The sequence below is a fragment of the Manacus vitellinus genome, unplaced genomic scaffold (assembly GCF_001715985.3).
Source record: "Manacus vitellinus isolate BGI_N305 unplaced genomic scaffold, ASM171598v3 scaffold_67_pilon, whole genome shotgun sequence".
NCBI lineage: Eukaryota > Metazoa > Chordata > Aves > Passeriformes > Pipridae > Manacus > Manacus vitellinus.
In genome coordinates, this window is record NW_021940737.1 from 2013831 (window position 1) to 2026636 (window position 12806).

The 12806-nt window shown below is 39.7% G+C and overlaps 1 protein-coding gene across 1 annotated transcript in view; it reads left to right on the forward strand.

Moving 5' to 3' along the window:
- The window catches only part of ADGRL4 (adhesion G protein-coupled receptor L4), a 76739-nt gene extending 64279 nt beyond the window's left edge, over nt 1–12460 (forward strand). The window contains exons 14-16 of the mRNA XM_008925958.4: nt 8561–8652; nt 10232–10400; nt 10803–12460. Of these exons, the coding sequence (XP_008924206.4) occupies nt 8561–8652; nt 10232–10400; nt 10803–10865 (324 nt within the window). The 3' untranslated portion in view covers nt 10866–12460. The remainder of the gene's footprint in view (nt 1–8560; nt 8653–10231; nt 10401–10802) is intronic.
- The last annotated feature ends 346 nt before the right edge of the window (nt 12461–12806 follow it).

The following is a 12806-nucleotide window of genomic DNA, read 5'->3' on the forward strand; positions in this document are numbered from 1 at the left end:
TAGACTGATGATGTCTTTAGGACTTTCTTAGTAATTAAGTAATGACTGCATCCACATGACATTTTCTCACTCAAATCAGATTTTCTTCCACTATTCTACTGCCCCTTTGATTTATCACTGACAGGTACTTAGAGAAGTGAATTTAAATTCACAGTAGGAATTGCACGTGAATACTCTGCTTGGAAATCTCACTTGGTCACTGAAAGAAGTTTTTGTGTCTTTGAATAAGGCACAGCATGGGATTTTGGGACCACATTCACAGCAGAATCATGGATATTTCTGAAAAAGCAAAAGGCCAAATCCTCTGGAGGATTTGGCAAACTGTGGAAGGCATGGACAGCTTTCTGCCAACTACTGACACCTCCAAAATGGCAAATATAGCTTGTTTTCAGACCTGACATCTCAGTCATGCTCCTGATGCTGCCTCCCTCCCAGTAGCTCCTCCATTCACTGAAGAAAGTTGTGCTAAAATATAATATACAACTATTTCACTCCTCTTTGCCAGGTAAAAATCCTGCATAAGGCTCCAAATGCAGCATAACAAAGGTTTCTGTGTATGCAAAGAAACCATAGGAGGGAGGAATGTGTAGTCTGAGGTCTTTGATGCACCTTGAATCAGTTCATTAAACAGCCTGATTTATGTCACTACCAACTCACAAGAAAATGCACCTTCTCAAAAGTTTCTTGGAAAAGGAAAAGAGTAAATCTAGTAATTAATTACACTGTGAGCAAGATAGACCCCAGTCCTACCACCAGATCTAACTGGGCTGATGTTTATAGCTAAGCTCAGCTACAACTCTGTTCGTTCATCCCTTCTTCCCTTGGCTGCAGAACTGAGGGTAAATAAAAATATTTAGGTCAGTACGTGTTTAGCTTTGCAATCCAATAAGAAACAACATGGAATCTATGAGTCTGAGAAGCTGTTTACACTGATGAAAAGCATAGGAAGTTTTTTATTTATTTATTTATTTACAGCTTGTTATAAGTGTTCTAAAAATATAAAGGAACTACTTAATTGGGTCTAAATCTATAGCTCGAGGTATGTAAAAGAAAACTTTGAAGTATTCATATGCAATCCTATGTGAAAATCTTATATTTCCTGGCAGGGTTTGAAATAAACTCGTTTAGTTATATTTTAACTTTTAAAACAAGCAAAATCATTAAAATCTTAGAACCATAACATTCTAACCCTGCATAATTGAAACTATTTCCCCATAATATAGCCTAAAGGGGGTTCATCAATGTTTTTGTTACATTTTCTACTCCCAGAGAAGACTGCTGTTGTATACTTAAAGCATTTGAGGAGATATATTCACTGGGGACATGGTAATGAGATAAATCAGTCAGGAGACAAACCCAGACTGTTTGACTGCCAGCTTGTGTCCAATTTTATGCAATTAATATAGCATACATTTCCATTTTGAAGCTTAAACTGTTGTATTGTTAAATAGCTTAATTCCATCCTCCCCTGACTGAAATAACGATGACCCACTGGATGTTGTCATTTTACCCAGCCATTAGCCACAGAGCCAGGAAGACAGAAATGTATTGCTCTCCGTGGCAGAACTCAGACCATCACAAGCTCATTAATTCAAACACTCATAATGAGGGTCATTGTACAGACTGATACAGATACAGCTGCTCTGAACTTCAGACATTTTTTGAAAGAGCCAAATTCAATATGATATATGTAAAAAATTCAAGTATATGCCTAAGAGAGCAGCAGGGGAAATTTTCTCATTCTTTTTTGTGAGATCTGACATCAGCATATAGATGGTTTCATCAATTATTGAGATGGAGACCAAGAAAGGGAAAGGGAATGATTTGGGGGTTTCGTTTTTGAAGTTTGAATGTAAAGTGCTCAGACTGAATCAGAACTAGTATGTCTGAGTCTTTAGAATTAGCTGCCTTTTTCTTATACCTTCTCTTCTTTGTAACACTAGAGAGCCTTTAAAGGCTGGTATTTGAAATGTTTTAATAACTTTTGAAAGGCTGGGGTGTATCTTTTACACAGGGATACCATATATGAAATTACCTATTCCTTTTTCATTCTATAAATAATGTGTCTTGGAAGTACCCTCAAAAAACTCAGTCTCATATTAAACAATTACACCGGTGTGAAAAAAACAAACCTGTCTTTAGATAATCCTGGATGAGAAACTGGGGGATGAGGGAAATCCAGGTCTCCCTGCTCCAGTGAATATTTAATTATTTATATGGCATGGAATAGATCCAGCAGTAGCAGTGAATAACCTGTAGAGAGCCTGGAGAAACCAAGGGTCATAGCCCAGTCTGAATATTAAGTAGAACAGAAAATTGTGCCCATGTCTCCAACATCCCTTATAAATGCCCTGTCCACAGGGATTTTCATTGTTCAGGAGAGTCCTTTCTGGTTTTATTCAGAAAAGCTGTCCTAGTCGGGGAGCCTTTCTTGGTGAAAGCACAGTCTAAAACAGTAAATGTCTTTCAGTGCTAATGAACTGACATTTTTCAACAAAAAAAAAAAAAAAGTGTTGGACAAATCTTTTTTGAATGCCCCATCCTGATCCCTTTCCTTTCACCAGGTGCCCAGGTGCTAACTGAGCTACCACCATGAAAGATGGACCATTCCCCTCTGAGCTTTCAAGTGCTCTTTTGTCTTGCTTGGAAATAGGAAAGGGGAAAAGAAGGAAAAAAGATGTCTTGTTGTCAAATTTGACAGCTGTCAGCTATCTTGAAGGGGCAAAATGATGATATATCACTTCACTCAGTAGCTTACAATTTAATTGTAATTAATTATGAAAGAAACTACAGCTCTTCAACATGAGTGCAAATATTTTTATTTGCAGGCAGATGTTTTGCATGTTTTATTAAATCTTGTGTAGTTCATACTATTCAGTGCTCAACTAAAAATAACTATCATTTTGTACCTACACAGAGAGAGCTTCATGCAGTGTGAAGCACTAACATCATATTTACTTGAGGACAGAACATTATGTTACCCTTCCAGTATGTAAAATACGTACATTTAACACTGGAATTAAGGACCTATTTTAAATATAGCAGTTGCTAAGCAATGGGCTATTAGCAGAACTCCAGCGGCTTGGAACATTTAGGAGCTACATGCTCGTTTTTATATTATTACTTGGTTTCCAGAACACAGTTAGCAATCAACAGAGAAGTTTGTAATTCTCTTAGATGACAGATGAGATTGTTCCTCAGTGCTCTCTGCTGTGGCAGCCCCAAGCCTGCCAGGAGCAGAAGCCAGAGCAGCAGCATCCTGGTCCACCCATGCCCACTGTTGGGGTACAATAAAATCCAGCTCATAGAGATTTGTGTCTCCTTAGAGACTATCTGGGGTTATACAATACATAAATGCAGGATTCTACAGAATCCTGATTCCATGGGATCCTAATACTTGCCTTTATTCAATGCCTATTTCACATAAATATATTCTAAGTTTTCCATTTGTTCATAAATATACCACAACAGTTCTCCTTCCCTGCAGGAGCCTGTGCAGGATCACTCTGTTCAGGTAGCCGTGGCAGTAGGAGATCAGAGGGAGGGATGCAAACCTGCAAACAGATTCCCAGAGCCATCCTAGCTGTAGGTGGAGGCAGGTTAACTCCACACAGAGCTTTTCCCATCCTATCCTAAAATACGTATGATTGACTGAACAGAGCTAATTCTTTTGGCAACGCCTCCTTGTTATTGACAAGGTGATTAGGAAATCTCTTTGAATTTTCAGTTGCTTTTTCTCTCCTACAAGAGGAAATTATGCAGAGCGATGCTGTGGGTCAGATCTGACCCTGGGGCTTGTACCACTCCAGGTAGCTCTGAGCTCTTCCTTCTGTGCCTGCTGGATCTTCCTCAGCAACGTCACAGTTCTGAACATGGGAACTGTGCCATGGGGGTCCCCAAAACAGCTGTGGGAAAATTTCCCTGTCCTGTTCTGTGCCCCAGTGTGCACCCATGGCACATGCCATTGCTAACCTGCAGAGTGAACTGCAGCAGTGTCCAGTTGACAGTGAATCCCTTGAGACTGTCATTTTCTGTGGTGTGTACTGGTAAAGCTTTGACAATGCTGGTGGCAGTGGAAGTTTTACTATTTAACTGGAGTTCTACCATGGGCTTAATGGGGCCAGAAGTCACTCCAAAGTCCTAAATCTTTCTGACCCTTCACATAGGTGACGTCCCTGAGAGAGATGTACCAAACACTTGCAGTCCTCCCTTTAAACTCAGTCATGGGGGTACAATAAAATCCAGTTCATAGAGATTTGTGTCTCCTTAGAGACTATCTGGGGTTATACAATACATAAATGCAGTTTCCCAGGATTCTACAGAATCCTGATTCCATGGGATCCTAATAATTGCCCTTATTCAATGCCTATTTCACATAAATACATTTTAAGTTTTCCATTTGTTCATAAATATACCACAACATTTCTAGAATTTAAGAAAGCTAAAAATACTTTTACAAATATCTTTAAGGAGACTTGATTCCCCTGAAGATGCTGTGAGTGGAGGCTGTTTCTGTATCAGCTCTTGTCTTTGATTAACCACTTAAAAAAAAAAAAAAAAAAGAATAGATTAATTATTAAAATTAGTCCTGTAGTGCACCTGAGCATGAAGAGTGAAACATGATTCCCACTGAATTACAGGGAGGTAGAGCTGAGGATGCTCAGCACTTCACAGAATTGGGCTGGCAGGGAGAAAGCCAGAGGTTTCCTTTGTGAAATAGTAAGGACTGAGGGCACTGATTGCCCACTAGCAGTTTGGAGTGGTTTATTAAAGAAATAAAATTTAAAAAAAATTCAGTTCTGGGCTTGGAATCAATGCAATTCCCCTTTAGTCTATTAGGCTTGCCGAGGAGCCCTCTCAGGACACGCAGCAGTTTCTGTGACTGCTCAGCCGTGTAATAACACCGCAAACAAAGACACGAGGGCTGGCGGCGTCGCACTGTAACATCGTTATTCACTCCATCAAACTGCGGCCACCTCGGGGTTTGCCCAGAGCTGCAGAGCAACTCTGCTCATTACACAGCTACCTGGTCCCCGCAGCTGTCCCCAGGCTGGCCCCTCTCCAGCCCCGGGCCCTGCCTGTCCTGAGCTCGCTTCCTTCCACACTTCCCTGCACATCCCGCTCCGCTCCAGCTCGCTCCCTCTCCGGAGACAGCACGCCTTATGTTTGCCATTTCATTCTCATTCACCTTGCCTGTCACCTCAAGGCAGCCTTAATTATAATGTCATTGAAGGTTTATTCAACGAGATCTGAAGATTGTGCTTTAATTATAAAAATGAAAACACACGATTACAACCGAAGTAAGTATAAAACAATATTTGGCGGCAAGTGGCAGCTGAAACCTTTTTAGATGTTTCAGTGTCTCTCATCCAGAAGTCACTCAGCTTGTTCCAGATGGAAGGTTTGGGGATCTAGGATTCCTTGTGTCTTTTTCTGTATTTTGGATGACTTTTACAGCCTGCTACTTCAATTTCTGCTCACTTGAAACTCAGTTTTGAGTACAAATTCAAATGTCTCGAGCGCTTGTACCTTTGGCCAGGCATTTTAGGTGATTTGACTTGCCATTACATTTGTTGGAATACATATGACTCTTTGGGGATATCAGTTATATTTCCCCTTTAGTCCTTCCAAGTCCAACTTCTCAGTGTTCCTACTCAGCCCAGCCACACAATATGAACTTTTTACTTTACATTTCCCAGAAATAGTTGAGGCTACTGGTATGTTCATGGCAAAGAACACGCAGAGTATCGGGTTGAAGCAGAATACATTAAGTTTAGAGTACCTTTTGGATTACTAGTTTTCTCTAAAGGCAACAAATTGACACATTATTTTCATTAGCTAGTTTTTTTCTCCTGGATGATTTACCCATGAGTTCATGTTGTTGTTTTCCCTCAAGTTTTGCTGCATCTCTGTGTGATGGGACAGTTGTAACTACTTTTTTGCATCACGTTTTGTCCCCCCCTCAAAGAACAAAGTGCAGTTGCACAGACCTCTAGCTAAGGTTGAAAAGGGGTGGGGGGAAGTGGAAAAAGAGGAAAAAATACTGTGTTGCCTAAAAACTCCAAAAAAACCAAACATTGCGTAAAGGCAGTCTAGGCACTTTCGCTTCGCTATAGGTATTTTTTTTATTAATGGAGTGCTTCAAAAAGGGGCAAAGACCGACTTGAGGCTTTAATAAATCTTGGAAATGACCTGGTGCTTCAGAAGTTAAGCTCACCCTCATTACCCTGTAACACTGCCTCCTGCAAGGCTACCTGAGACGTGTGGTGCAGCAGTTGTGCTCTGGCAGCTGGCTCCAGGAGCCCGTGTTAACCTCTCCTGTTCCCCTGAGATGGACAGATTATTCCCATTAGAAGGGATTGATGAATGAAAAGATCGTGGTTAATGGGTATTACTTTAATGCAGAGGGCCAAATCCTATTATCCTGTGCAGTGGACAGTGCAAACAGTGTTTGTGTAAAGGAGCCCCGCTGGGACAGAGAGAAATGGAGCCCAAGTGCTGCCCCAGCCTTGCTCAGCAAAACCTGCCTGGTTCTGCAGCTGCTCATGTGGCTGAAAAATAAGGGGGGTTGGCCCAGGAGCTTCTCCCAGAACCTATTCCTGGCAATAGTTTGACATCAGTGGTCGTGGTGAGGGGCTGGCAGAGGGGAAGGTGGGCCACGCTGGTTTGTGCTGTGAGCTCCATCTCAGCTCCTGAAGAAGTAGCAGTGTGTGTTCTCCTTGCTCGTAGTACTTTGATTCCCAGCTACCTTTTTCAGCTTAATAAGTACATTAGGTGGGTTATGCAGATTACAGTGTGTGCACTGAGTTATTTGATATATTATTCACCAACAAATATAAGATAAAAAGTAAGTCTGCATATAATTACCCACAACTGCTGACTGACTTATAATTAACTTTGAAAAATTGCTGGTTTAGGAGATATCATAGATTACAATTTTAAATATAAGGAGCTTCAGAATAGCTCTCATGATCAGCGCTAGTACAAGGTATTCAGTGAAGGATTAATTCCCTAAACTGCTAATCAGCTCTATCTCCTGTCTTATCAAATTGTAAATATATTATGCTGTATTAAAGTATGAGCATGCAGCTAATTAAAGCAGAGCCTGCTTTAATATCAGATGCTCCCCCCTTGACACAAGAAAAATGTTCTAAGGACATAGCTAACGAGTGTTAACAAATGAAAGTGATACCTTTTACAATGATGCTGTGTCCATACAGCAGTTTTTTGTTTTCTTTTCAGAGGTGAGGGGTTTTGTTGTTTTGTTTTTTATTTAAAGAAAAAGAAGGGGGAAAAATCATACAGTTTTTCCGGAGAAACAAGTTGGGAAGGGCATTAATTCTATTTAGCCTACAGCTAGAAGCCCACAGGAATCAACCAAGAGATTATAACCAAGGATTTACAAATACTATCTGAATGACATCCGGTGAAGTTTTGGTTCATTTCCTAACATTTTAAATAGATTCTGATGTTAAATGCTGAAAAGCAAAATACAATACTTTTTTAAAAAGCAAGAAAGCAACCATCCACATTTTTAAAGGAATGCAGCATAAATTTAAATGAAAGATCAGTGAAGCCTAGCCAAGCAAAGAGAGGATCAGAACTATAATTGAGCATCATTTGCAAAACTGCTTCTTTTAGTTGCTTTTCTCTGTTTCAAACTCAAATAAAGCGATGCCATTATACAGGCAGCAGGGGAAAAAAAATATCAAAATTATTCATCTATGAAACAAACATGAAAAATAAGAGAGAATACACAGCAAGAAGCCTCTCAATTAGTTAGAGTTTTTTAAAAATTCTTTGTGTAAACCTCAAAGTTTTTTTGTGCCACTTGAAAGTTTTCACACCCTAAAGACCCCAGAATGTATGATGTTATTAATGTTATTCAGCAACAAAAGACATATATTTGTCAAGATCAACGTGATAGAGAAAACCCATGGGATGGACAGGGTTTGGTGATTTTTCTCCCTTTCCCTTTCCCTTTCCTTCCCTTTCCCTTTCCCTTTCCCTTCCCTTTCCCTTTCCCTTCCCTTTCCCTTTCCCTTTCCCTTCCCTTCCCAAACGTTCCCAAACCTTCCCTTCCCAAACCTTCCCTTCCTAAACCTTCCCTTCCCTTTTTCTTTCCTTTTTCTTTCCTTCCCTTCCCTTTTTCTTTCCTTTTTCTTTCCTTTTCCTCTCCTTTCCTTTCTTTACCTTGCTTCCGTTTCCTTCCTTTCTCTCTATCTTTCCCTTTTCCCTACATCTATGCTTAGGGAAAATAATCTCAGCAGGAAATCAAAGAGATTTACCAATAAAATCAATGGACATTTGCAGACTGTTAGTAGTGATAAAGTTGAGATAAGGTGGAATTCCATCCCTGCGTGATCAATGTTTATTGCAGGGCCCATATTTTTTAATGGAAGTGGATCAGAACACTTTTTTTCCCCTCCTGGCCCTGGATTCTGGAGGTTTCAGAGACACAGAAACTTTATCTGACTTGTTTCATTAAAATGTTTAACAGTTATTGACATTCAAAAGCGTCCTGGTTTGAACTAAAAGTTCCTTTCTTCATTCCCCACAGGTTAATTTGTTGGCTTTTGGAGTGATTATTTATAAAGTGTTTCGACACACTGCAATGTTAAAGCCAGAAGTTAGTTGCTACGAAAATATAAGGTAAGTTTGCCATTTAACACAAATTCTACCTTCTGTAAGTTTGAATGCAGGCAGAGGTGATAGTGAGTATTCAAAAATAACAGTTTAATCTCCTGAAAGATTTGTAGAAAAAGAAGGATCTTTTTTTTTCCTGTTATCCCCTTATATACAGTTGGAAGTACCTTTTGCAATCATGATTCCCATCCAGCTATACCTTGTACAGTAACACTGGGGGGTGTCAGAGGTGCATGAGGAATGCCAGCAGCCCACATCAACCAGAGGGTAAAGGCTGATGGCAAGGTTAAAGAAGGAATTGTCCTTTTTTTTTCTTTCCATAGCTTCTATACAAGCCAAAACAGATCTCAAAACTTATGCCTGAAATGGGACCAAAATATTTGCCTGGAAGTAACAAGTAATTCAGAGATAAGAGGCTGGAGACATTCATGTTCCTTGGAAAAGTCTGCAGTGAGACACTGTGCTCCTGTGGTGTTGGGGGGATGGGGCAGATCCTCTCCAGGATTTTACTTTGCATGCTGCTATGATTTTTCCATCAACTCACTCTCCTTAAAACTGATTTATAGGGACCTTGAAAACCGTTTGTGGAGGAAAAGCTGAAGTGTACTACAGGGAACATTGAAAACAACTCACTGTTTGTGTTGCTTAGGAACACTCCTGCAGTTTCAATGCATTGCACTAGATTTATAGTTAGGATTTAGCAATTGTTTGATTGATTACTTTCTCTTATTCCTCACCCTTCATAGCTTCGTGTGGTGACCTGGTTCTAATGAAGTTGAAAATTATTCATTTTCAGGGGAACAGTGCTAAAAATGTCTGCTGTTCAAAGGAAGTCCTGCAATGACTGAGCTGAGAATGAATAAGAAAGTAATCAGTGGCTTCATTTCCAAGACAACATGCTGTAATTTGCTCAAGTCTGTGAACAGTGCTCTACAGCATCTTGGAACAAAAAAAAAAAAGACATAGCCAATCAGTTCCTACAATTTTAAAGCATCAATATGCTGACCCAGGAGCTATTTGAGAGTATTTGTGTTCTAAAAACAAAAATAATTTTTTTCTTTTTTTTTTTTTTTAAAGAGAAAGAATGAAAGAAAGAAAGTCTGGTTTTACAACTGGCACCTCTGCAGTGAACCTGAGAGGCAGCCAGGGAATCCTTTGATGTCATGCACATGCACTGACCTCAGAGCATACTGTACATTTTTTCTGGGTTATTTTTTTGAGGAAGATAAGGGGGAGGAGGAAAAGTGGGGGGAACGCTTCATAACAGGCATATGTTTTTCCTTGGGGAATTACACTAACAGTAGATTTAAATCAAATCATATGGTGCTGCAGTACACCAGAGAGAACACATCTGAAGATTAAAGCAGCCAGTGTTTTAAGGCCCTCCAGTTTTACTCCTTTGCTGTTGCGAAGGGATCCCGTGAGCCCATCCGTGCCACGGTGCTGCAGCACACCCTGAAGAGCAGCCCGTGCACTTGCACTTCTCAGGCCTTTGCAGCTGCCAGCGAATTGCTGACCCGAAGTGGAGGAAGAAGGGAAGTGGTTTGCCCCTGCCCGTTGCTCACGATGTTTCTCTCCTGCCCAGGTCCTGTGCCCGAGGTGCCCTCGCCCTCCTGTTCCTCCTCGGGGCCACCTGGATCTTCGGGGTGCTCCACGTGGTCCAGGGATCCGTGGTTACTGCCTACCTTTTTACAATCTTCAATGCATTCCAGGGGATGTTCATCTTCATTTTCCTTTGTGTACTGTCCAGGAAGGTGAGTGTTCCAGTCCCTGTGGGAAGTGACTCAGGCAGTCTCATGTACCTACACAGTCAGGTGCCAGCCCAGAAATTGAGCTTTTGTCTCCAGCAGAGACAGAACCTCTGTCTAGTTTTTACCTGCTCACATATTTCCTCCCAGCTTTAAAACTAATGTGTTAAACATGGGAAAATGGGGTTTTTTAATTGTAAAACTGGTTATAGTGCCATTAACCTGATGAGATATTCCAATGTGTCCCCACACTTACCCCGGGACGATGGGGTTCATTGTTCTGTCCTAAGGTCAAAACCAGCCCCACCTTAAAACATCTGGAGGCAGGAGCAGTACAAAATGAGTTTAAAGACATCTAGACCTAGCAATAAACCTATTTCATATTTGAATTCAATATTTTTATTTCAGATTCAGGAAGAGTATTACAGGTTGTTCAAAAATGTTCCTTGCTGCTTCGGCTGCTTGAGATAAACGGGAGGAAAACACCCATAAGCATCTCAGTGGAAGAAGGGAGCAACCCACATGTTGTTGTTATGGATATTACGGCAAAATATGGTATTGTGAAAGCATGAAATGACCCAGTGAGCAGGCATATCTCTTAACTGAATTACTGACTGGTTTTGTACATATGTGTGCATTCCTGCAGAACATTTATATTATTCTGTATACAAACAGTATACAAAAAAAAATGGATTATTGCAAAACAAGTATTAATAAAGACCAGGGAAAGAAGCTAATTTCTAAAGGAGCTCAACAATTCAACAATATTAAAAATATCTGCAATTCTTGAAAGCAAAATATCAAAAACCAACTGGCAAGGCAGATTTTAGGAATTGCTTTGCTAGTGGAAATATGTTTCACTGTCCTTTTGTAGTAATGAGCTTCTTACATTAAGTTGCATGTGACCATCTGCAGGGAATGTGTTCCATTAAAGAGTCAATAGATAAAGATCTGCTTCAGCCTAGACTTTTGAAAACATTTCTTTTAATTTAAAGTAGATTAAAAAAGGAATTTGTTTAATATTATTCTCTTATCACTCTGAAATATATATTTGTATATTAATCAATGCTTTATTTTTATAACTTCTAAAGAACTGTTTAGATCTAAAGAGCTGAGGTCAGATCTGATACAAGAATGGTGGGACAGCCATTTTATAAGTGAAAGATTATTTTGTGAATACTTTGAAAAAGATCTGGTTCCTGTTTTATTTAATTGCCAAAAAGGCTGAGATCTGCTAAACTGGCACTATGATTTTGGAGGCTGTGGGAAGAAGATCCTTTCACAGGTTTGTCACTTCAAAGAGATACTTGAAATCCAGACTTTGTAGGATCAAATTAAAAATAAAGTGGTAGAAATCAGCCATGCAAAAGAATACAGATTTAAATTCAAGGTAATGTGCCCCTGTAAAATTGCAGTTACAACAGCTTTCTCTACTCAGAGCTCCTTTGAGTCAAGCAGTTGTCTTCCTCTGAGGCTCCTGGGTTTGGAACAATCCTGCACTCAACCTTAGGAGTATCCACAGATCTGCTGAAAGCAGAGGGAGCACTTGAAGTGCTCTTTGGCAGATCAGAGCATGAACATGATGCATCAACAGTTCCACCTATGGCATCTTATTTATTTTAAAAGCAGGCTTTAATTTCACCCTCCTAGCACCCAGTTCATGTGAAGTGCTCAGCAATCTCCTGCCCACATTGCCTTCTCAGGAAGTGTCTGGGATCTCAGGCGAAGCCCAATGTTTTTACCAGTGAGGCACTGTAAATATGTAGTTGTTAATAAATCCCACTGCTGTGTTGTCTGTTAAAATAAAGCACCACGCTGAATTTTATTTATATTAAAAGGAACTCTTTTTTTAGTAACGGTCAATTTTGTTTGGTTTTCTTTTTTTTTTTCCGTATACACAAGGTTTTCATTGTATGCATTGCAGTGACAGGCTTCATTAAGTATATTCCATGTCTCTGTCAAATTTTTTGAAACCACAACAGGAGTCTATTTTTCTGAAAAACTAAAAATCTGCCGGTCCTTTGAATGTAAAATATGTGAATAAACCAAAGTGCTTTGCTTTCACATTTTGACATTTCCATTCATTTAAATAAATACAGCAGTAAAAGTTCTCATTGTTATATATCATTTGCCCTCAATTATTTGCTATATTTCCTTTGCTGTTGTATATGTTCTTCTAGGTTTGGGAAGATGAAGATACATATTACTTAAAAGAGTATTTTTAGAAGGATATCTACTAATACATCATTTTTAATCTCCTGCAGAACTGTAACCTACAGTAAGACTGTCTGGACAAAGCATCTCTAGTAACCATATAATGACTTCAGCATGCTCAGTGAGATTGAAAAAAGTTCCTTGGAAAGAAAATACATCATAAAATGTTTAGGCTACAATAGTCTTTGTAATGAAAGA